The sequence below is a fragment of the Salvia hispanica genome, chromosome 1 (genome assembly GCF_023119035.1).
Source record: "Salvia hispanica cultivar TCC Black 2014 chromosome 1, UniMelb_Shisp_WGS_1.0, whole genome shotgun sequence".
NCBI classification, from domain to species: domain Eukaryota; kingdom Viridiplantae; phylum Streptophyta; class Magnoliopsida; order Lamiales; family Lamiaceae; genus Salvia; species Salvia hispanica.
Window position 1 is genome coordinate 2,518,234 of NC_062965.1, and position 22,116 is coordinate 2,540,349.

A 22,116-nucleotide genomic window follows, 5' to 3' on the forward strand; every position below is an offset into this window, starting at 1 on the left:
TACTAATTGACTGTTTGCTAATTGAATGTTTCATTTAAAAACACGAATAAGTTTTTTTATTTACTTATAAAAAAGAATTTCGTGTGGAAAATTGTGGAAGATTAAACCATTATTAGAGTGAACAGAAAATAGTAGTACTAATATTCGATTAAATTTTATGATTTATAAGATTAATAACTCTTTCATTTTTGTTTGGGATTTAAAAAATGAAATTAATAATATAAATTGAATGTTTCATTTAAAAACACAGATGAGTTTAAACTATTATTAGAGTGAACAGAAAATAGTAGTACTAATATTCGCTTAAATTTTATGATTTTTAAGATTGAATAGTCTTTGAACGTGTACACCATACAATTAAAAACTAGCTAACGTCTTAGTATGTATATAACGATTGATAATATTAAAATATAATATCAAAAAAGAAAAAAAAAATTAGACTAAGCTAGAGATGAAATCAAACGTAGAAAAATGGATTAATAATTAAACAAAATATAGTTAAGTTAATTATCACAAATGTCTACGTCTAACAAACAACCACAGTCTACTTGTAAGTACTTGGTGTAAACTTGTTTGCAGCTACCCCTTTGGATGTACGCGAGGATGATCTCCTAGTAAAGAATCTGTTATATTCCGCGCCAATCCTTTAGTGGAGAGTGAAGAACTAGAAGCTGCCCCAGAAGCCACCCCAGACTCATGAAGAGCCTTTGTGCGTGACTCGCGCCAAGCTGTCTCATGTGCCTCATCGTCCTCTGCATAATCATTCACTTCAGCCTCATCCTCCTTAGCATCGTCATCCACTTCAGCTTCATCCTCCTCCTGTGTTTGTAATCTTACTCCAAAATATTCATCAAGGTTAACATCAGAATAACATTCGTCACCCATCATCTGTGAACTTGATCCAGCATGCCAAGAAGCACGCGGTGGGTTGCTGTATCCTCCGCCGATCTGCGATAAATCTGCATCCCGTCTATACCCTGGACCGCCAATACGGACACCTGGCCGTCCTTCGCGCCTAGCTTTGTGAATGCGTGGTCTTGTAGTGTCAATCGCTGATCGTTGGGTAGGCACCAAATCAAGATGTTCAGTCTCCCCACATATTGTCATACAAGTCGACACCATGTTCATAGCACGTTGGATGTCCTGATGATATGTCGTCTCAGATCCGCTAAGGCAGTGATACACATTGACCAACGTCTCCAACTGCACAGAACAGAGAAATTATTACCATATTAGAAATGGGCCACTCACTCCTTAAAAGGCCTCATAAGGGGGAGGGTTATCCACACTTATATAGATTAGATTAGATCATCACCAAGCCGATGTGGGACAAGATATTAGAATTTTAACATAAAACACCAAAAACGGGCTAAGGATCAAGACGTTCGCGCCTTCTACACCGGGCCTTTTTTCGGATATCACTTTTGAGGGCATTATGGTAAATAATGTGGACAATCCGATCATCATCGATCAACATTATTGCCCACACAAGAAATGTGAGGGTGGTGAATCGAGTTTTTTGATAAATGGTGTAAAATTTATCGACGTTCGTGGTAGCTCGAGTAAAGAAGTCGGGGTGAAGGTTGATTGCAACAAATCACATCCTTGCAAAGACACACAATTGAAGGGAGTTAGCTTGACCTTTGAAGGGAAGCCAACTAATGCAGTTTGCTCTTTAGCTGATGTTCAATTTCTTGGAGTTGACCAAACTCCTTCAAGTTGTTCATGAGATCATTAAATCTCTTTCCATACCTATAAGTATGAGTGTGATCTTATATATGTATCAATGAATTAAAGAAATAAAATTATTATTTGGTTTTTATTTTATTGATGTACTGTTTTATTTTGTATCATATTTTCTACCCAAATTTATGAAACATACTCACTCGTGCAAGATTATGTCACGACAACACTTTGCTAAAGGTAGCAATGCTGGGAACTGTGAGTAAGGGTGGGGAATTGACAATGACCGAATATTAACTTAGAATTCAATGAATTTAAAAATAACTTTTGGTCACAAGGACGTTATTGAAAATCTTACTTGTCATTAGAGATTTATTAGATTATAGAAGAAAAGTCAACACTGTCCAAGTCATCGGTATGTAGTGAAAATGAACAAGGTCACAAGTATGAATTCATGCACCTCCGAGAGCCTTTACATAGAATGCAAATCATCAAACTTTGCTCAGCATTCTCTACCGTCATCCCTCGCTGAGTACAAAAGTGATCAATGAACATTTGCCAAAATATTCATGCTTACATTGAAAATATTGTCATGTCATCCCAGTAACAGTTGAGAATCCACGTGTATACTAGTCTGGGTAGAACGGTCCCCTCGTTGGGGACTCAAATTCAATTCATAACAATATTGATCGAGTAGGACTCTCCCCTTACTAGTCAAATAGGTTGACATCATCACATTTCTGTCAAACAATATCATTTGAGTAAAAAACAAATCTAAATTATGTCATAAATTTATCTACAATAATATTTTGAATAGGAAACCCCACCTTTTCTGCTTACCAATGTTTACGAAAATCATTCCCCATTTCTCAACATTACTTTCCTCATGGTTGTCCTTTTTTAGAAACAAAAATAACAAGTTAAATTTAGCTTTGAGAAGGATACTAACTTTATGTATTCTGTTTTCTGTATTGTCTTCTTTTAGCTTTACGTTTTAATTTTGAAGATTAAATTTATAAACTAATCCCTGGATTGATTTTCCAAAACTCAAGTCGAAAGAAGGGATTTTATCATTCTCGGTTCTATTAAAAATTAAAAGTTTTTCTTTTTGGTTTATCCCATTAAAAATGAAATATTTCTTAAAATAGAAATAACATCTCTAATTTTCTCACTCTCTTATTTTTCTCTATCTCCATCCATCCCACTCTTAGTGAACTATTTTCCTTTTTTGGAACGTCTCACTCTAAATTATACATTTCTAAAAATGATAACATCACTCTCTTTACTTTTTTCCCCTTTCTTACTTTATTCTCCACTTAATTCACAAAACAAAAGAGTACATAAAATCTTTTGTTGGAATTGAAATGCTCCACTTAAAGTAGAATAGAGGAAGTAAAAATTTGTTTTATATGCTAGCAAAAATGATTTTCTAAATAAAACAAATTTTATCCCACATCTCATCCTAGTTGAATCAACTATGTTTTCAGGAGACGTGTTATAATTATAAGTCTTTCTTAGAGATGCGAAATTCCAACCCATCTTACCCTTTTTCAAAGTTAAAGAAGTTTCTCAAACGCGATATTTGTTATGTATATTTATCTACTTCGAGAAAAAAAGTCCATCATTCTCCAACTCTAAGCATGTGCAAACAGAAAAAAAAAAAAAAAAAAAAAAAAAAAAAAAAATCCTCAAGTATTGAAATATTTAACGAAATGGATGATTTGTTAAGTGCAGATCTAATTAAATCTCAGCTGTTTAATTTATTAATTCTAAATCTTATCATGTTAGGAGGGAGTAAAAATGATCGGAGAATATAGCCAATGCCTCCACAGTTAAAAATTAATACTCCCTTCCTCCATCAATAATATTTTATCATTTTTGCCCATGCATTAACCAAAAATACTACTTCTGTCAATGAAAAATAGTCTTATTTTATTATTTTGAAATGTCTACCAAAAAAATACTTCCTCCGTCTCACAAACATAGTTCCACTTTGACCCGGCATGGGTTTTTCCGCTCACTTACTACTGTACTACATTTCCTAGTCATAGCTGGCCTTTTATTGGTAGATGTGTTAGTACAGTTTTAATAAACCTACTAATAATGTCCAATTTGAGATTATGACATTGCAGGCAGGCCTTTTATTGGTAGATGTGTTAGTGCGGTTTTAATAAACCTATTAATTATGTCCAATTTGAGATTATGACATTACAGGCTGGCCTTTTATTGGTAGATGTGTTAGTACGGTTTTAATAAACCTATTAATTATGTCCAATTTGAGATTATGACATTACAGGCTGGCCTTTTATTGGTAGATGTGTTAGTACGACTTTAATAAACCTACTAATTATGCACAAACCTAATCAATAATTGAAGCTCTGCTTGTATAGTGCTGTTTTCCTCTTTTTCATACCTCTTTGCACAAGTTTTCTGAATATTTGCAATCGACTCTTGGCACAGAGAGAGAGCTTGTTCTTACCGGACATATAATCGCACTGTTTTGTGCAGCAAGTAAGTAGATTTTCATTTTTCATTTTCATACTTTTGTTGAAGGAATTTTTGCTTATAAATCTTGTAATTTATCATCTTACTGCTAGTTAAGTGTGATTGAATGACATGAGAATGACATGAGAATTAATGAATAATTGGTAAAGTAAGAGAAATGAAGATATTGGTACTAGTTAAAATAGTGTTAGTAGATAATATGACTCACATTATCATTGGTGTTTAATGAATTGTAATGATGGGTCATAGTAGAAATTAATGTATATGAGCAATAGTATAATTTTCCATAAATATAAATGCTCATATAGTTTTATATGTAGATTATATATGACTAATATTATGTGTTTTATTCTTCAGTTAAGTTGAAGATAAAGAAAAGCATATATTCACTGATTAAAGAAGGCGTAAATATTTTGTAACCACCTTAGTTTTTTAGTATACAATATTTCATCAAATTTGGATAATAGTTATTGTATATACATGGTCATATCTTGTTAAGATATGGTTAATTGGGTTTAGGAATCAATGTGGACTTTTATTGGATCAATTAATTAATTAGAGCCAAAAAATAATATTTCTTGATGCCTAAACGTATTTCAGCCCATAAAAATGCTTACTTACATTATAGATTTGTAATCATTTCTCTCCTTTCAAATTAAGGGAGTAGTTGACTAGTTGGTCACTTGGTTGTTTTTGATAAATCTCTTAAATCTTACTCCCTCCATCCCACGAAAGATGTCACACTTGGAACTATTTTATTGTATAATGGTGTTTATGAGAGTGAGTATTGAAGAGTTATCCACAAGTTTACATGAAACAAAAATTTAAAAGAATTTCCTCTTTCAATATAGGTATCACTCTGCAAAACTATGGAAGGAGGTTCTGCAGCCATTGAAGTTCTTGTCCAAAACCTGATCAACGTTTTGAAGGATGAGTACTTTCTAATTCAAGGTCTCGATGAAAACACCAAAAAGCTGCAGACAACTTTGGGTATCATTCAAGCCTACTTGAATGACGCTGCGAATAAATCCATCACCGAAGATGTTAAGATCTGGTTGACAAAGCTTGAAGATGTGGCTTTCAATGCTGATAATGTCTTGGACGAACTCAGCTATCATCTTCTCCACAAAAAAGTGAAGAAAATGAAGACTCCCACTACCAAGGATAAGATGCTATCATGCTTCTCAGCATGTACTTACATTTCACGCCGGCATAATATGGCTCTTACAATCAAGCAAATCAATACCACTTTTGAGTCTATGACCAAAACGGCAACAGATCTTGGCCTTCAAAGCAAAATTCTGAATGCACATGTTGTTGCTCCAACTTCCATTCAGACTAATTCGATCAAGATTGATCCAATCTTTGTCGGAAGAGATGATGATGTGTCTAATGTAGTTGACATGCTGACCCGTATCCCCCAAGATCAGACCATCTCCGTCGTTGCTATTGTCGGAATGGGTGGTATGGGGAAGACCACGTTGACTCGGAATGTCTTCAATCACGAAAGCCTAAAGACATTCGGATCACATATTTGGGTTCATGTTTCTCAAACTTTTGATCCAATCGGTCTCTACAACAAAATCTATTCAACATTGGCTTCAACTACCAATGATAGAGTGGAGCGAGCTGAGCATGAGGAAGTTATCCTGAACAAGCTTCGACAAGCTCTCAGGGCTAAAACTTATCTTCTTGTTCTTGATGATGTTTGGAATGAAGATGTTCGGAGTTGGGAAGAATTTATGAATAACATGAAGGGTGTTTCTTCTACCAAGGGGAATGGCATTATTATCACTACACGGAGTAAAAAGGTTGTTTCAACTGTTAACCCATTTCGTATTCAACTAGTGAAAGGCTTATCAGACGAAAAGTGCTGGTCCATAATCAAAACACAAACTTTTGATGGAAATGTAGAAGTTCCATCACAATATGAGATGATTGGGAAAGAGATTGCAAAAAGATGTCGGGTTTGCCCTTGGCTGCCAATGTGGCTGGGGGTGTGCTTTGTCGCTGTAAATCTGTACAAGATTGGCACTCCATCAAAGAAAATTGGCTTTCGGATAGTGAAGAAGGTAAAAGTATTTCAAATATATTGAAATTGAGCTATGATCACTTGACTTCGCCGTCACTTAAGAAGTGCTTCGCGTACTGTTCGATTTTCCCCAAAGGTTGGGAAATCAATAAGGAAGAGCTGATTGAACTATGGATGGCAGAAGGGTTTCTCTTTCTTCAACCTAGCCGAAGAGATGATATGGAGTATGTGGGAAATATGTTTTGTAATGTACTTCTACAGAACTCTTTGTTGCAAGCTGCAAGGACAGATTCTTTTGGAAGGGAATACTATATGATGCACGATCTTGTGCATGATCTTGCATCTTCCGTGTTATCTAATAATGCAGATGGCAGCATTCGATACAAGTTTCTCGAAAATGATTCGAGTCGTATTCCAGAAGAAGTGTCGAGGAATTTGCGTACATTACTATTGGAAGGTGGTAGCACTTTTGTTACCCTATTCTCTAACTACAAATGTTTGCATAATCTATCTCTTTATGGTTTGAGATATAAAGAGTTGCCCAGTTCAATTAGGAAGTTGATACATTTGAGAAATCTCAACATTTCCAAAACATCAATTACAAACATACCAGAGTGGATTGGTGAACTACATCACTTGCAAACATTAAGATCAGAAATATGGTATTTGAAGGAACTGCCAGATGCGTTGAAGTATTTGATTAATTTAAGGCATCTTTATGTATATTCGGAAACAAAGTTGCCTGCGGAGATTGGGAGATTAACTAGTCTTCAAACACTTGAGTTATTTAAAGTGGGCGAAGAGAAGGGCTACCAAATTGAAGAGCTCGGAAGTTTGAAAAATCTTAAAGGAACACTAATGATTGAGAACCTTGAAAGGGTGCGCGACAAGGAAGACGCAATGAAAGCAAATATGTTGGAGAAGTCATGTGTGTCTACATTGATGTTTAGTTGGGATAACGAGGGAAGAGTCTATGAAATAAATGATGAGAGTGTATTGGAAGGGCTCCAACCTCATGCAAATTTGAAAGTGTTGCGGATTTTAGGATTTAAAGGCAAAAGATTTCCAAGATGGTGTCAGAAGATGGCAGTATGGGATGAGCTTCAAGGCTCTTGGGAAACACTTGACAGCTTGACTGAGATAACACTTTCCAACTGCTCAGAATGTGAGGAAATCCCAACTCTGGTGAACATGCTTAATCTGGAAACTCTTCGTTTGCATCGCTTGGAGAAGGTGAGGTTCATAAATTCTTCATTCAATAATTTAAGAACTCTCGTAATATCTGGATTAGAATTGAAATGTTTGCCAGAACAGTTATTCTATAACAGTCAGAATCTCTCAAGATTATGGATTATAGATTGCCCTGCATTGATTGAATTACCGGATGGTCTAGACAGCCTCAATTCTCTTGTGGAGTTGCGTATATCAAACTGTGAAAATCTAATGTCAATTGGGAATCTAAGTGGCCGAATAGGAAAATATCAAGGAATCCTCTGTAAGCTGGAAATTTTAGGGTGTGGACAGTTGGTGAAATTTCCACATCAAATTCTAGAGTCATCCGCAGCCACAATCGAGATACTAAGTTTGGAAAGATTAGGGAGGCTAAAAAATCTACCAATGCTAATTGATTGCCTAGCTAAATCATCTCGCCTCGAATCATTGATAATCAGAGGTGTTCCTAATTTGATGGCTAGTGGTAGGGTTGAGAGGTGGGATTTAGGCAGGTTGAAGAAACTATATATAGATGTGAGTGTGGAGTGGTCAATGGAGAGTAGTAATGCCATCATAGAGACTGTGGATGGTATATTGCATCGATGTTGTGATTTACTTACTCACTTATTCTTGAAGGGGGTTAAAAATTGGGAGAGGCTGCCTCAACCAATTCAACATCTCTCTACTCTTGAGTACTTAAAGTTAGAAAATATAGGTAGAAGAATTGCCCCAGTGGCTGGAGAACCTCTCATCTCTAAGGATCTTATGCCTAAGAGATTGTAACAGGTTGAGGTGTCTGCCCTCTGTCGCTGCGCGCCTTACTAAATTAGAATTCTTACAAATTAAAGATTGCCCGGAACTACACATTGATTCAGAGTGGCGCAACCATCCTAATCTGGAAATCAGAGATGAACTCCCATTCAGGGTGACTCTCGAGCTTAATTGGTAAGTATACTTTTCCAAGCTGTGTTGAGGAAGTACTATAATTTATTGAATCAATGAGATGGCTCTCTGTTTTCCAACTTAAACCCTTTGATTTCATACATGCTTATATGTTTTAAAACTTACAAATGCATTAATTTTTAATTCATAGGTAGAGTGCAGAGGTGAAAATGGAGTCAGGATGAAGTCGGAACCCAAAAGCAAAGTCGAGAGACATTCCACGTGAACTGCAGGATTCATGCACGCATGGAACGCTGTGATCTGTCCAAAACTCCATCATCCCGGAGACAAACTACCACCGACAATTGGAGAACATCATGAATTCTACGGTTTAGTTTTAATAGTACTACTTAGCAGGTGTGGTTATATGATGGAATAATTTGTTGAAATCTATATTTAATCCATTGCTCTGGTTTTAGGAACTTGCACGTTTTATTTATTTGTTCAATGAGAAATTCATATGTGGACTTAGGTTTGAAAGATTCTTTGAAGTTAAATTACTTCTTAGTTGTTGATTTTGAGAAATTAGTCCAGTTTTTATTGTGCTTCAACAAGGATGAAGGATATAAGTGTAGTTGGTTGTAACAAGTTGAAGCGCCTCGCTCATTTAGAGATTACAGATTGTTGGGAATTACGTATCGATTCGCAGTAGTGCGACCATCCCCAATCTCAAAACCTTGGTTGATGAAGTATCATTTTTGATATTGTGTTGAGGAAAATAAAATTTTGAAGCAATGGGATTGATGTGTCTCTATTTGCAAAGTTGCAACTCTTCTCTTCATCTCTCATTTCCATGTTGTTACTTTTTTCCCCTACATGATAACAATTTCTCTGTTCCTCTGTTAACTAATTAAACACTGAAATGAATGTTAACCAAAATGAAATCAACACCTAACAAGACATAATTATCATACTAATATTACATAAACAAACAGAATTCTAATATTAAGAAAATAAAATCTTCATTTTCCAACTTAAGGTTTAAGTTTGGAAAAGGGTTCAAGTCTTAAACACTTTGATTTCATACATGTATATATGTTTTTCAACTTACAAATGTGCTATTTTTCCTTCATAAGTCTAGAGAGCAGAGGTGGTGAAAATGGAGGCTGGATGAAGTCAGAAACGAAATGCAAAGCCAAGAGACGTTCCATGCACGTTGACTGCGGGATTCAACACAACAGTCCCGTGAGCCGTTGTAGCAGATTCATGTAATTCAGATTTAAATGAGGAAAAGAGGAGGCGGTTTTTGGCATTCCATACACAAAATACAGAGAAAATGACCATGAATAAAAAGAAGAAGAGGGAATAGAAGATCAAGCATCCAAACTCCATCATTTTGGAGATAAAATTGGAAAACATCATGAATCTTACGGTTTGGTGTGACTGCTAGATAAAATTGTTAAATTCAGTATTTAATCTATTGCTTTAGTTTTCATATGTGGGTTGGATTGCCTTTATATACACTATTTTGTTGAAAGATATTGGCTTTCAATTTATATTTCTTCCATTCACTGCTCAACTTGCACGTTTAAATAAACATGCATGGCTGACTACAACAGTAATCAATTAAAATTTGCCGAAATATACATGTGTATATTAAAAATATTGCCATGTCATCCCAGTAACACTCGAGAGTCCACGTGTACACTAATCTAGGTAGGGACAGTCCCCTCGTTGCGACTCAAATTCGATTCAACAATATTGATCAAGTAGGACTCTCCCCTTACTAGTCAAATAGGTCGACATCATCGCATTTCTGTCAAACAATATCATTTGAGTAAAAAAACAAATCTAAGTTATTTCATAAATGTATCTACAATAATATGTTGAATAGGAAGCCCCCCACCTTTTTTGCTTACCAAAGTTTTCGAAAATCATTCCCCATTTCTCAACATTACTTTATTTGAGCTTTACGTTTACTTAATATTGAAGATTAAATTTAAAAATTAATCCAAAGATTAATTTTCCAAAACCCATGTCGAAACAAGGGATTTTCTCATTCTCGTATTTTTCCTAGACTTAGTGGTTCGATCTTGGCTAATTAAATTAATGGATTTAATTATTCGGAAAAGTTATCTATAAAGTATACTTTATTTTATTCTTGTCGGGGTTTATCATCTCGAAAATCACATTTTATTCTTTTGTGAATTAATCGAAGAATAATTCCTCAAATAAATCAAAATATTTCACATTCGGTCCTTCTTCTTTAAATTAATCCGAAAATTAATTTCTTACTTAAATCCAACAATTTAAAATAAAAATTCGTCGGTCATTAATTATCTAATTAAATCTGAAGATTTAACTACGGGGATAATTAATTTATCTGGTCTCAGTGATTTAATTTAAAAATTAGCTCAAGGAACTATTTTTGAGCTATTAGTAAATTAAACTAAAACTCTAATTAATTAATCAAAGAGCCCAAACAAATTAAATCCGGAATTGGGCCCTGCCATTCTAATTTCTCATTGGCCCAAGCAAATAATTTAAGACGTGAGCTCTATTTAATTTCAGCCCAACTGAAATATGTCCTTAACCCGATTCGTGTGGTGAATTGTTGTCTTAAATATATTCCGTCTGTCCACGAAAAATAGTCTCATTTTACCATTTCAGAATATCCATAAAAAATAGTCTCATTTCTATAAATAAAAAGTCTCTATCTCATATTTTATCCACTTTTTCTCCTCTCTCTCACATTCTGTATGATTGTATCTACTTTTTCTTCATATCTATCTTGTTTTACCTATTTTTTCTTTTTCTCTCTTAATTTATTAAATTTCTCATTAAAATACATGTCGTCCACATATGAGACTATTTTTTTTAGACGTTAAAATAAATTAAAGTAAATGATGGAAGGAAGTCATCCCATTTTTCCTGGCGTGCCATTTTCCTTCATTACTATTTTCCTGGCCTTTACTCTTTTATTCATAGGGAGAAAAGTGCAAACTCAATTCTTTTGATTGGTCGGTGCGGGAATGGATTACATATATGATTTCGTTTGACAATTGCTATATCGATCTTGGCTTTCAATTTTTGTTTCTTTCCTTCACTATTTTTTTTCCAGTAAGACCAACAATAAATATAAGTATTTAATTCCGTGCATGCCAATTTTTTTCATAAATTAGTTATTTTAACTAAATTTAACTACACCCCAAAGGGAGCATGCTTGCATTTTTCACATGTTTATATATAATATCTCATAATTCTCTCTTCCAAAGTAAAGATAAAATCCTCATAATTTCACTCATGGATACCTATTAATTAAAGTGGAAAGAGGAAAGTATATAATCGAATTTGTGTGCTAAATAGTTAAAACAATTTGAAAATTATGGACGATGTTGATTTATTTTTCCGTTGACTGTAAAATTGACTTGGAGAGCCACTAATCTATTAATCAGCATTCCACAAATAAAATTTGGAATAATGTGTTAAAAAAAATAAGTTATAACTTTAATGCATTATTTCATCTTGTTGATATAAATAGAGGAGTCTCTATTATCAGTTCATATCATCACCAATATTATTTCATCAATGGATTCAAGCTGCATGTGTCAAAGGATTGTTATTTTCTTTCTTCTATTCATTTGGAGCTCTCTTCATGTCCATTGCCAAAGCAACATATTCCCAGTTTCTCAATCTGGCAAAGAGGTATCATAGATAAAAAGCCATTTTGCCACATAAATTAACAACGGATTCAACGTTGTTTGATCCCACGAGCTCATGTCATGGAAATATATGAGATTATTCAAATATTTATCATCTTATTTCAAAAAATTAATTTTGTTTGCAATGTTTTATTAGTGTTATTACTAGATAGACAACTATTTATTTAATAGATAATGAATACTTATACGTTTGTTATATAGTTTGACTAAAGAATTCATTGTAATTAAATAGATAACCAAATAAATTGCTGATTGGTATATAATTTTTCATGACGGGTCATTGTTCAAACCCGACAAATCCACGAGACATATTTATCCTATTGGACACATGCTATCTATTGGCTTTGGGAGATTGTTTTATGTTTCTTTTGATACAGGTGACATGCATTAAATGAGAAATATAGATCATTCTAATGGATTGTGTCCGTATGGATTTCCTGACATGATACATAATTTGTTGCATGCTTAATTATTTTCTTTTAATTAAGGGTTGTGATTTTGGTGCAGGCTTTTTTAGAGGCATGGAAGAAAGCTTGTGCAACTGATGGAGGCACACTAAGTGTTCCAAAAGGAGATTATCAATTAAGTGATGTTGAATTTTTAGGACCATGCATTGGCAAAACCAATGTTGTACTAGATGGAACCATAATTGCTCCCGAAGTTCCTACTCCCGAAATGGATTATTGGATCAAGTTTCTCCGGGTCGATGACCTCTCGATATCCGGCACCGGTACCTTAAATGGAAATGGAGCCTCATATTGGAAGATCAAGCAAGCCCCCATTATAACTGTAAGCCAAACCTAACTCAATGAATTTCCAATGTCACTTCTATCTCTTTCATATATTATGATGTAAATAGGTTAACTTCCAATGCTACTCCCATTTCGATATCGTCAAAGTTTAAATCCCCTCAAAGTTCTTATATACATGAGAATTAGTCCTGGCGTCCAACTTTAATAGTCCCAGTTTTACGGGGCATGCGTTTTAAGAAATGGAAAGGAGGGTGCGTGGAAACAAATTGGTAGAATATAAGTTTCTTTGTCAATAAGTTAGTGTCATATATGACGTTTACTATATATAGTATTAATGAATTTATATGCATAATACACATTCATGACCTAACCCTAACCCTAACCCTAACCCTAATTTGTAGTCATTAAAGTTGGAGCGTGTCAACAAAGTGAACATTGAAAACATCCATTCAATCAACAGCAAAAAGTTCCACTTTAACGTCCACAAATGCAAAGATGTAACCTTTAACAGCGTCCACGCCACAGCTCCGGCCGACAGCCCCAACACTGACGGCATCCACCTGGGAAAATCCGATAACATCAGAATCTTCGGTGGAAACCTCGCCACTGGAGACGACTGCATCTCCATAGGAAGCGGAGTAACCAACATGAACGTCACAGGCGTTAATTGTGGGCCAGGCCACGGCATCAGCATCGGGAGCCTCGGGAAGTATGAGGACGAGGAGTTTGTCCGGTCAATTAGGGTAACCGATTGCAATTTCGAAGACACCGATAACGCGCTGAGAATCAAGACATTCGGAACTTCTCCACCGGGCCTTGTTTCCGATGTCACTTTCAAGAACATTACATTAAATAATGTGTACAATCCGATCATCATCGATCAACATTATTGCCCAGACTCGAAATGTGAGGGTGGTGATTCGAATATTAAAATAATAGGTGTGAAATTCATCGACATTCGTGGCAGCTCGAATACGGAAGTCGGGGTGAAGATTGATTGCTCCAAATGGCATCCTTGCAGCGGCATAGAGTTGAGAGGAGTTAACTTGACCTTTAAAGGGAAACCAACTACTGCACTTTGCTATAGAGCTAATGTTAAGTTTGTTGGAGATGAACAAATTCCTTCGAGTTGTACTTGGGAATAGGATATCTTAGCCCTACAAATACGAGTATAATCTTTGATATAAATAATACTGTTATTATTTTACTAAACTCTCCATCTTTCTTTCTTCTATCTTATTTTATCTATTTCATAGTTTATATGTACCATTATTTTCTAGCAAAAATTTCCTATAAAGTCATGAACTTTCAAAATAGTTTGGTTTTTTCCGTGAGCTTTAAATGTTGCATGAAAAGTCATGAACTTTACCGAACAGTGTAAATTTTCCATCCGACCTGACCCGATAGATTTCTGACACAAACTTACCCTACGTGGCGCGCCTGATCATGCGTGATTTAGCAAAGAGGTAGGAGTATAAGATAGGGTCGACATCATCGCATTTCAGTCAAACAATATCATAGCCCGCAGGGGCTTAGCGCAGTTGGTTCCGGGGGAGCAGATATTGCTACAAGGAGCTGGGTTCGAATCCCACTACTGGCGTGTGGGAGCTTCCATCTATCAGACACAAGTGTGAGGCCTTGGGAGATGGGCTTCTGACCTCCTCTCTAACGGGCCGCTGTGTATCCTGATTGAACCCCCTCACAAACTGTCGGGCCGGGGTGTGAGGGCGGCCAGGGTGACCGCATCACCTTTTGCTACAAGTCAAACAATATTATTAGAGTAAAAAACAAATCTAAGTTATTTCATAAATTTATCACAATAATGTGTTGAATAGGAAACCCCACCTTTTTTGCTTACCAAAGTTTTCGAAAATCATTCCCATTTATCAACATTACTTACTTTTAGCTTTACGTTTTACTTAAATTCAAGATTAAATTTAAAAACTAATCCAAAGATTAATTTTCCAAAACCCAATGTCGAAACAAGGGATTTTCTCATTCTCGCATTTTCCTAGACTTACTGGTTCGATCTTGGGATTTAAGAGCATCCACAATAAGAATAGGCCAGTCATAGGCCAGCCACTCTCTCCCTGCCACGTCAGCCAGCACTAAAAATCCACCTGCCACATCAGATTTAGGCCAGCCATATGCCAGCCGCAATACAAATAATTCAAAAAATACTACATTTACGGAATTAAATTACGATTAAATTACGGAATTAAATTTACGAGACATATACGGGAAAATTCATTAATTGCATTAAAAAAAGGTACATAGATAAAAAAAATTACATAATAAAGAAAAAAAAACTATCGCCGTGCAGTCCTCCGTGCCCACAACTCTTCAATTATATCCTTTTGGAGTTGAATATGAGCATTCACATGGCGCATGTCGGCATATTCCTTGAGGCGGCCGACTTCATCGAGAGGTACCCCACGTCGTACGCTAGGGGTGGCCATTCCGTGGCTTGGATTGGCTTCATCGTCATTGGCCCAACTAGTCAGTTGTACGCCTTCGTCTTCGACGATCATGTTGTGCATGATAATGCAGGCGTACATTATTTGGGAAACGCATTTGACATCCCACAAACGCGTTGGACCCTTAATTGCCGCCCATCGAGACTGGAGCACACCAAATGCGCGCTCCACGTTCTTGCACGCCGACTCCTGTCGTTCCGCAAAGTAGGCCTTCTTGTCATCCGCCGCGTGCCTGATCGTCTTCACAAAGACGGGTCACCTAGGGTATATCCCATCGCCAAGTAGTAGCCAATATCATGCCGGTTGCCGTTGGCCACAAATGAGACGGTTGGACCGATGCCCTGACACTTCTCGTTGAAGAGGGGCGACGAGTTGAGGACGTTGAGGTCGTTGTTCGACCCGGCTACCCCAAAATACGCATGACAGATCCACAGCCGGTAATCAGCTACGGCCTCGAGGATCATCGTGGGATTCTTTGACTTGTAGCCGGTCGTGTAGGGCCCCTTCCAGAAAGTCGGACAGTTCTTCCGCTCCCAATGCATACAATCTATGTTGCCTAACATCCCGGGGAACCCATGCTGCTCCCCGTGCATCTGCATCAGATTCTGACAATCTTGGGGGTTAGGGCTTCGAAGGTACTCCTCACCGAAAATTTGAATCACGCCCTGACAGAAAAACTCCAGACATTGCAGAGAAATCGTCTCACCGATGTGGAGGTACTCATCCCACATGTCTTTCGTGCCTCCGTAGGCCAACTGTCTTATTGCCGCCGTGCACTTTTGGATAGGGGTGTGGCCGGGTCTGCCAGCCGCATCGTGCCTGAAGCGGAAATAAAGATATCGACGCTCCAAAGCGTCAACGATACGCATAAACAACTCCCTGCGCATTCTAAAACGCCGCCTGAACATGGTTGCTTGGAAACCGCGGGTCCGGAGCGAAGTAGTCGTCATATAGGCGCTGATGTGCAGCTACCCGATCAATCACCGCTCGGCGGTGGAAAACCGGTGGAGGGCGAGGTACCGCCTGCTGTTCCACCCTTCGCATGTACCGCTCCATCTCGCGGTTCATGTAGGCCTCCATAGCCTCGTTCATCTGCCGTTCGTACTCCTCAAGCATCCCCACCACTACCACCACTACCACCACCGCTACCACCCGCGTTACTCATCCCTCGATGTTGCTCTTGTACAAAAATTTAGAGAGAGAGAAAACTTGTTAAAACAAGTGGTGCAAATGAAAATGAAACTAAAATCGCGTATATATAGGTTTTCAAAAAAAAAATTCAAAATAAAATGAAAATTGGCGCTGGCCGATCGGCACGCCACAATGGCGGCCAGCGCCCTCTAATCGGCTAGCCCAGCGCATTGACCAAACTATATATTGCATTAATGCTTGTTTATGTACATGTTTTGAATTCCAATAGTATTATATTAAATATATATCTACTTATATACTCATATATATAGCTTGCTACAGTATTCCGGCTCGACCAGTGGTTGGACCGGTCCGACCAGTTGAACCGTGAACCGATAGCTTTGCTGGTTCGCTTAGCGGTCCGATTTTTAAGAGATTACTAATACCCAGATATGTTTGGTTATGTTTTGGATGCATGTAAAGGAAATTGTTACAAACTCTCAATTAGTACTCCATGAGTGTATATCTTACTTTGTTTTATACCAAGTCTTAGCAGATGAAAATGTTGACTGATGATTGATGAAGTAAGATGAGAAAAACGGAACTATATATGACATGGATTGTCTACGAAATGACAAGGATTTTCAAGGTAATGCTTGAAATTGGCACACAACATCAACATGTCGATTATTCATAAGGTGCAAAAATTTACTACTTCCGTCTCAGAGTTGCACTTCTCTGTCGTATATCCAGCTAAACGGGACCTTTGGCGCCTGCTTTGCCATCTCGCGAGCTCTCTCCCCTAGACGTCTGATTCTCGGAGACAAATTACAGACGTAGTCTTGAGCCTCTTGCCCCTCTGCGGATAGCCCAGTTATATTTTCAACCTTCCATCGCGCAACCATGTGCTCTAGGATGTCTGCGTAATCTCCTGCCGTGTAGATGCCTAGGCGTTGGTCGACAGCCCAGAAGTGGTGGAAGAGGTTGTCATCGCGACCATCGTACATCAAGTGTGCGGGCATGGAGATTTTCTTTTTCATCATGTTGGCGAAAGCCAGCATGGTTGTATCAGGGTCGACCTCGAACAGCTTCCCAGCTATCTTGGTGTATGCAGTTTCGTGGCGTTTCTCATCCGCGGCAATGGTGCCACATATCTGAGCCAACTTGATGCTACCATGCTCCATTGCTTGTCGGGCCATGTTTCCATGGACCATGAACGTAGCCCTTTCTTGGAAAGATGTGTAGATGGATCCGAGGTACGGGTTGTTTTCCATCGCAGGGTCCTACATAAAGTTTCGTGTCAGACCACCTCAAGAATCTCATGTTAATATCAAATACTCCCTCCGTCCACTAGTTATAATCTCACTCGAGTTTTAAACTTTTTTTTAAAATCCAAAATTGTTTAACTCGTGTGTATGAGTGGTCACCAAAGGTCACATGTTCGAGTCCTCCATGACGCAGCCTTTAAATTTAAAATTCATTCACCCATTTTGCTCTGTGACTTAAAAATAGAAACTTCCTATAAAGATTTTTTTCTCTCTCTAATGTGGTAAGACTCATTCTCTGCTATCATTTTTTTTTTCTTTTTATCTCTCTTACTTACCAATTGTGTATAAGAACCTGTGCCGTTTCAAAATTTCTATTTTTAAAAGACTAAGAGAGTATTGGTTTTAAAATAAAATGTGACGTTAATGATTTAGTAAAATAAGAGATTCACTTACTAAAAATGTGAATAGAACTTTAAATTGCGGAGGGACTGAAATAGTAAAATGAGACACTACTTCATGGACGGAGTGAGTACTTTCTCCGTCCCAAATTAGTTGAAACATTTATTTTAAGGCACGCGATTTAAGAAATTAATGTTTAATATTAAAATGGAAACAAAACAAAGTAAAAGAGAGAATAAAGTATGAATGAGAAAGAAGGAATAAAGTGGACAAGAATAAAACTTTTTATACATAAAAGAAAACGACTCAGCAACCTTGGACAATTCAGAAAAAAAAAAAATATAACTCAATTATCTCGGAATATTATCTTGGGACTGAGGGAGTAGGTATTTTTGGTTATATTGGTGTCAAATTTTCCATGATCTATACATATAACTACTAACTTAGATAACATAGTTAGACTATAGGAATTCGTTTGGTATCATGCAAATGAAGGTTCTGTTTTCGAATTCAAGCATTTAATTTGAAATTCGCATTCACACTCAAAAATAACACTGCACACATCACACATAGAGAACACAAATAAACACAACATTGCACACACAATTCAAAATATGTAGAAAAATAATGTACTACTACTTACCATTCCCGACCCGACGAGATACTGGACAGTCTTCTCGACTTGCTTCATGTCGACTCTCCCAGAGAGGTAAAGATACTTATTCAGAAGGTCTCCGTGTCTATTCTCCTCGGCAGTCCACGCCCTCGCCCAGATCGCCCAAGGAGTTGCGTCTGTCCCCGTCTCATCCCTCATCCCATCTATGGTGTTCAGCATTGTCAGGTAAGTCGGGAGGGCTTCCTCAGTGACCATATTCCCGACTAGAACAACAAAATAATCGTCGGGAATCTCCTTAGCCCTCTCTCTCAGTTCCTTCACCTGGTCATGGAATCCATCGGAGGCCGGATCAGGCAAGAAATCCTGAGGCTGCCAACATTTCTCCACAGGTTTGAGGTGAACCAGGATGTTGTCATGAGCCCAGCCTTCTATGGATTTGAGGATCTCGATTTTGTGAGGGGGCATTGAGTGTGTGACTTGAACACGCGCCTCCCTGGCTGGTCTGAAAAGCAAATGTTTCATTTTTAATAGACCTGATAATGGACTCTACACACCACTAACTTTATCTCACCCACATTTTATTCATATTCCACTGTTGAAAAACAGTATTAGTTATCTCAGTAAAAAGAAAGCTACTATAAATTGAAAAACAAGATTATTTTTTGTGGACGTATGTATCATATTTGTTTTCTAATTAAAGGTGAGTGGATTGTGAATAACTTATCGTTTATGGTAAAAGTGAAATATGACTCTTATTGATGGACGGACCGAAATAGTGAAAATGAACTCCTATTCTCGGACCGAGGGAGTAGAAACTATAACACTAACCCTTGTTTTATATTAAAAAAAAATTCACAACTTACTTTGAACGAGAAGGAAGAGTGGAAGCCACGAAGAATTTAGGATATCTGCAGCTGCCGACGGCGGAAGGAAGAGCGAAAGCGGGGCATTTTCTTGATTCAAAGTTAAGTACATTCACCTTCATTGCCATTCTCCTTCCTTTGCAAACAGAATTTTGTGTGGAGAGAGAGATTTTGTACAGGGCTTGTTTGTTTTTTGACTTTATTTGATGATCATTTTATTCTCATGTTTACGTGTGTGTATAAAATATGTGAGTAAATGACCAAATCGCCCTTTATGCACTAGTAATCTAGGTTTATTGATATTAATAAATACATTTTCTCCCCTTTAATGAGATAGTTTAGTTTGTTATTATTTTCCTCCAAAGCGAAAAACTTTGTTCTTGTAAATATAAATTCAAAATAAATAAGAAATCAAAACCAATTTCTCATGTATATATTTTTATGACTAAAGTTCAATTTCTCATAAGATCCAATGGACTGCAAGTGTTTTGAGTTTTACTTATACTTAGCGTTCTGACCTGAATACATCCCTATATATATATATAGGGATGTATTCAAGTCAGAACGCTAAGTATAAGTAAAACTCAAAACACTTGCAGTCCATTGGATCTTATGATCTAACGGTTAGATTAATGCCACGTGTCATCTAATGATGTAGAATTTTAGACTAATAATGTAGCTCGGATAATAATGTAGCATTTTAGTTTAATAATGTACAGTTTTAGTCTTACAATGTACATTTCTAGTCTAATAATGTACCTCGGCTAATAATGTAGATTTTTAGTATGATAATGTAACTAATCACAACCATCCAATCTAATGATCCAAGGACTGTGATTAGTGTTGTGTTTTACACTAAGATGCTGTAAGGACCCTAACACACCCCTATATATATATATATATATATAGGGATGTACTAAGATGACAACTCTCTTTATTGTAACACCATACCACCATTATAGGCCATTGGATCTGAAAATCGTGTGCTTATCATGCTGCCACGTGTAAAAACACGGAGGGGTAAAATAGGAAATTTTTAATTTTACGTTACCAGATTGCAGTGTTGTTCATTGAATATTGCAATCTTACCACAACAATATTGCAGTTTACCACGACTGCAATATCTAATACAGTAGACTGCAAACCCATGTTTTTTCACGAAACTTAATCCTAGGCGTCCATAGATGAGATCTAACGGACTATATTGGTGGTATGATGTTATTTTAATTATGGTGGCACCCTAATGCACCGCTATATATATATATATATATATATATATATCTAAATATTTCAGACTTTTTTCTATTAACGTTAAGCTTGATACTATTGTCTGTATATTTTAGTAATATTGTACTCTTCCCGTTCCATAATAGATATTCCCTTCATTCTATCATAGTTGAGTCATTTTGCTATTTCAGAAAGTTTCATTATAGTTGAGTCGTTCCATATATAATAATTTTTTTCTTTCTTACTTTACCTTTTTTTTTCTCTTTCTTACCTTTTAATCTATTTATTCAGCACACTTAACATTCTTTTCTTAAACTCCGTGCCAAAAGTTTCACCTTAACTATGAGAGAACGAAGGGAGTTGTGTAGTAGCTAGGTAATGACACGAAATTTTAGAAGTTTTTATTTTATGTGTTAATTGGAAAAGAAAAATGGAATAGCATATTTATATTATTGTAAGAGAAAAAATTTTCTAAAAAAAAAATGTGATATTTTTTTAAGAAAAGCTAAAAATAAAAATGTGACCTCCACTACAAAATGATATAAAAAGCTAAAAATAAAAATGTGACTTCCACTACAAAATGATGAGATATTGTTCAAGAAATCGAGGATCGCATCTAATCTTATATTCCACATAATAATAGCTATATTATAAATCAAACTATCCATATGGGGATACCGTATATCTAGGATCACGTCAATTGATTATTAAATAGTGTGACAATATTTGCTATAATGACATGCCGTTTAATATTAATTTTTCCGTTTACTATTAATTTTTCGATAGATCTCATCAACTCTTCATTGATGAAGTGGCTTATTACCAACAAACTAGTGGCACCCTGTTAGTGCGATGCACGACCTAATTGATTTATTATATGCATTATTTTGAAACTGTGAGTTCACGTTTATAAAATGGAAAAAAATATAATTATATGAAGTTCTAAATTAAAAAAGTACATAATAATAATTTATATAAAACATGTTTTCACCTCTACTACAAAAAAGTCAACCACAAAATATGTCGAATACACTCTATTTTTTAATGAAAGAAAAAAAAATTATTGATATTTGTGACGGGGCATGATTGACATGTGTAAAACCATGTTAAATTATCACAATTATATGTTTCAACTTATTTAATAAATTTATTACTATTAATGAAATTTCTATACTTTAAAACAATAAGTTTTATCTTTAATAAATATAAATATTGTATAGTGTATTCTGATTTTTTATATTTCACAACAAATTTGATTAAATTAGTGAATTCAGTTATAACAATGGTGGGACATTTAAACTTAACATATGATTTCGACATATGTTGAATTTTATTATTTTCACGATT

General features: G+C 36.2%; 3 protein-coding genes across 4 annotated transcripts; 2 read left to right on the plus strand and 1 right to left on the minus strand.

Annotated features, from left to right (window-relative positions):
• Positions 1-4,068: 4,068 nt before the first annotated feature.
• LOC125204330 (disease resistance protein RGA2-like) lies at positions 4,069-8,785 on the plus strand. 2 transcript variants are annotated; one of them, XM_048102963.1, is made up of 4 exons: positions 4,069-4,194; positions 5,040-7,453; positions 8,219-8,377; positions 8,526-8,785. In XM_048102963.1, the coding sequence occupies exons 2-3, from the start codon at positions 6,149-6,151 to the stop codon at positions 8,255-8,257; spliced, it is 1,344 nt and encodes a 447-aa protein (XP_047958920.1). In that variant the 5' UTR covers positions 4,069-4,194; positions 5,040-6,148; the 3' UTR covers positions 8,258-8,377; positions 8,526-8,785. The 2 variants fall into 2 exon arrangements, with proteins under 2 accessions (XP_047958920.1, XP_047958912.1); XM_048102955.1 differs by having other exon boundaries at positions 5,040-8,377.
• Positions 8,786-12,449: 3,664 nt separating this feature from the next.
• LOC125224040 (exopolygalacturonase-like) lies at positions 12,450-13,933 on the plus strand. The gene is made up of 3 exons (XM_048127384.1): positions 12,450-12,458; positions 12,544-12,825; positions 13,190-13,933. Exons 1-3 carry the CDS (start codon positions 12,450-12,452, stop codon positions 13,931-13,933), a joined length of 1,035 nt encoding a protein of 344 aa, XP_047983341.1.
• Positions 13,934-16,923: 2,990 nt separating this feature from the next.
• LOC125211105 (stearoyl-[acyl-carrier-protein] 9-desaturase, chloroplastic-like) lies at positions 16,924-19,703 on the minus strand. The gene is made up of 3 exons (XM_048110805.1): positions 19,543-19,703; positions 18,707-19,181; positions 16,924-17,679 (listed from the first exon to the last, which is right to left on the minus strand). The coding sequence occupies exons 1-3, from the start codon at positions 19,668-19,670 to the stop codon at positions 17,119-17,121; spliced, it is 1,164 nt and encodes a 387-aa protein (XP_047966762.1). The 5' UTR covers positions 19,671-19,703; the 3' UTR covers positions 16,924-17,118.
• Between the last annotated feature and the right edge of the window lie 2,413 nt (positions 19,704-22,116).

Excerpts from the sequence above, each read along its gene's own strand:
- LOC125204330 (XM_048102955.1), top strand. The coding sequence starts at position 6,149 with ATGTCGGGTTTGCCCTTGGCTGCCAATGTGGCTGGGGGTGTGCTTTGT.
- LOC125224040 (XM_048127384.1), top strand. Across the intron at positions 12,826-13,189 it reads AGCAAGCCCCCATTATAACT|TCATTAAAGTTGGAGCGTGT; the intron begins GTAAGCCAAACC and ends CCTAATTTGTAG.
- LOC125211105 (XM_048110805.1), bottom strand. The coding sequence starts at position 19,670 with ATGGCAATGAAGGTGAATGTACTTAACTTTGAATCAAGAAAATGCCCC. Across the intron at positions 19,182-19,542 it reads ACTCTTCCTTCTCGTTCAAA|ACCAGCCAGGGAGGCGCGTG; the intron begins GTAAGTTGTGAA and ends TTTGCTTTTCAG. Across the intron at positions 17,680-18,706 it reads ATCTCGTCGGGTCGGGAATG|GACCCTGCGATGGAAAACAA; the intron begins GTAAGTAGTAGT and ends AACTTTATGTAG.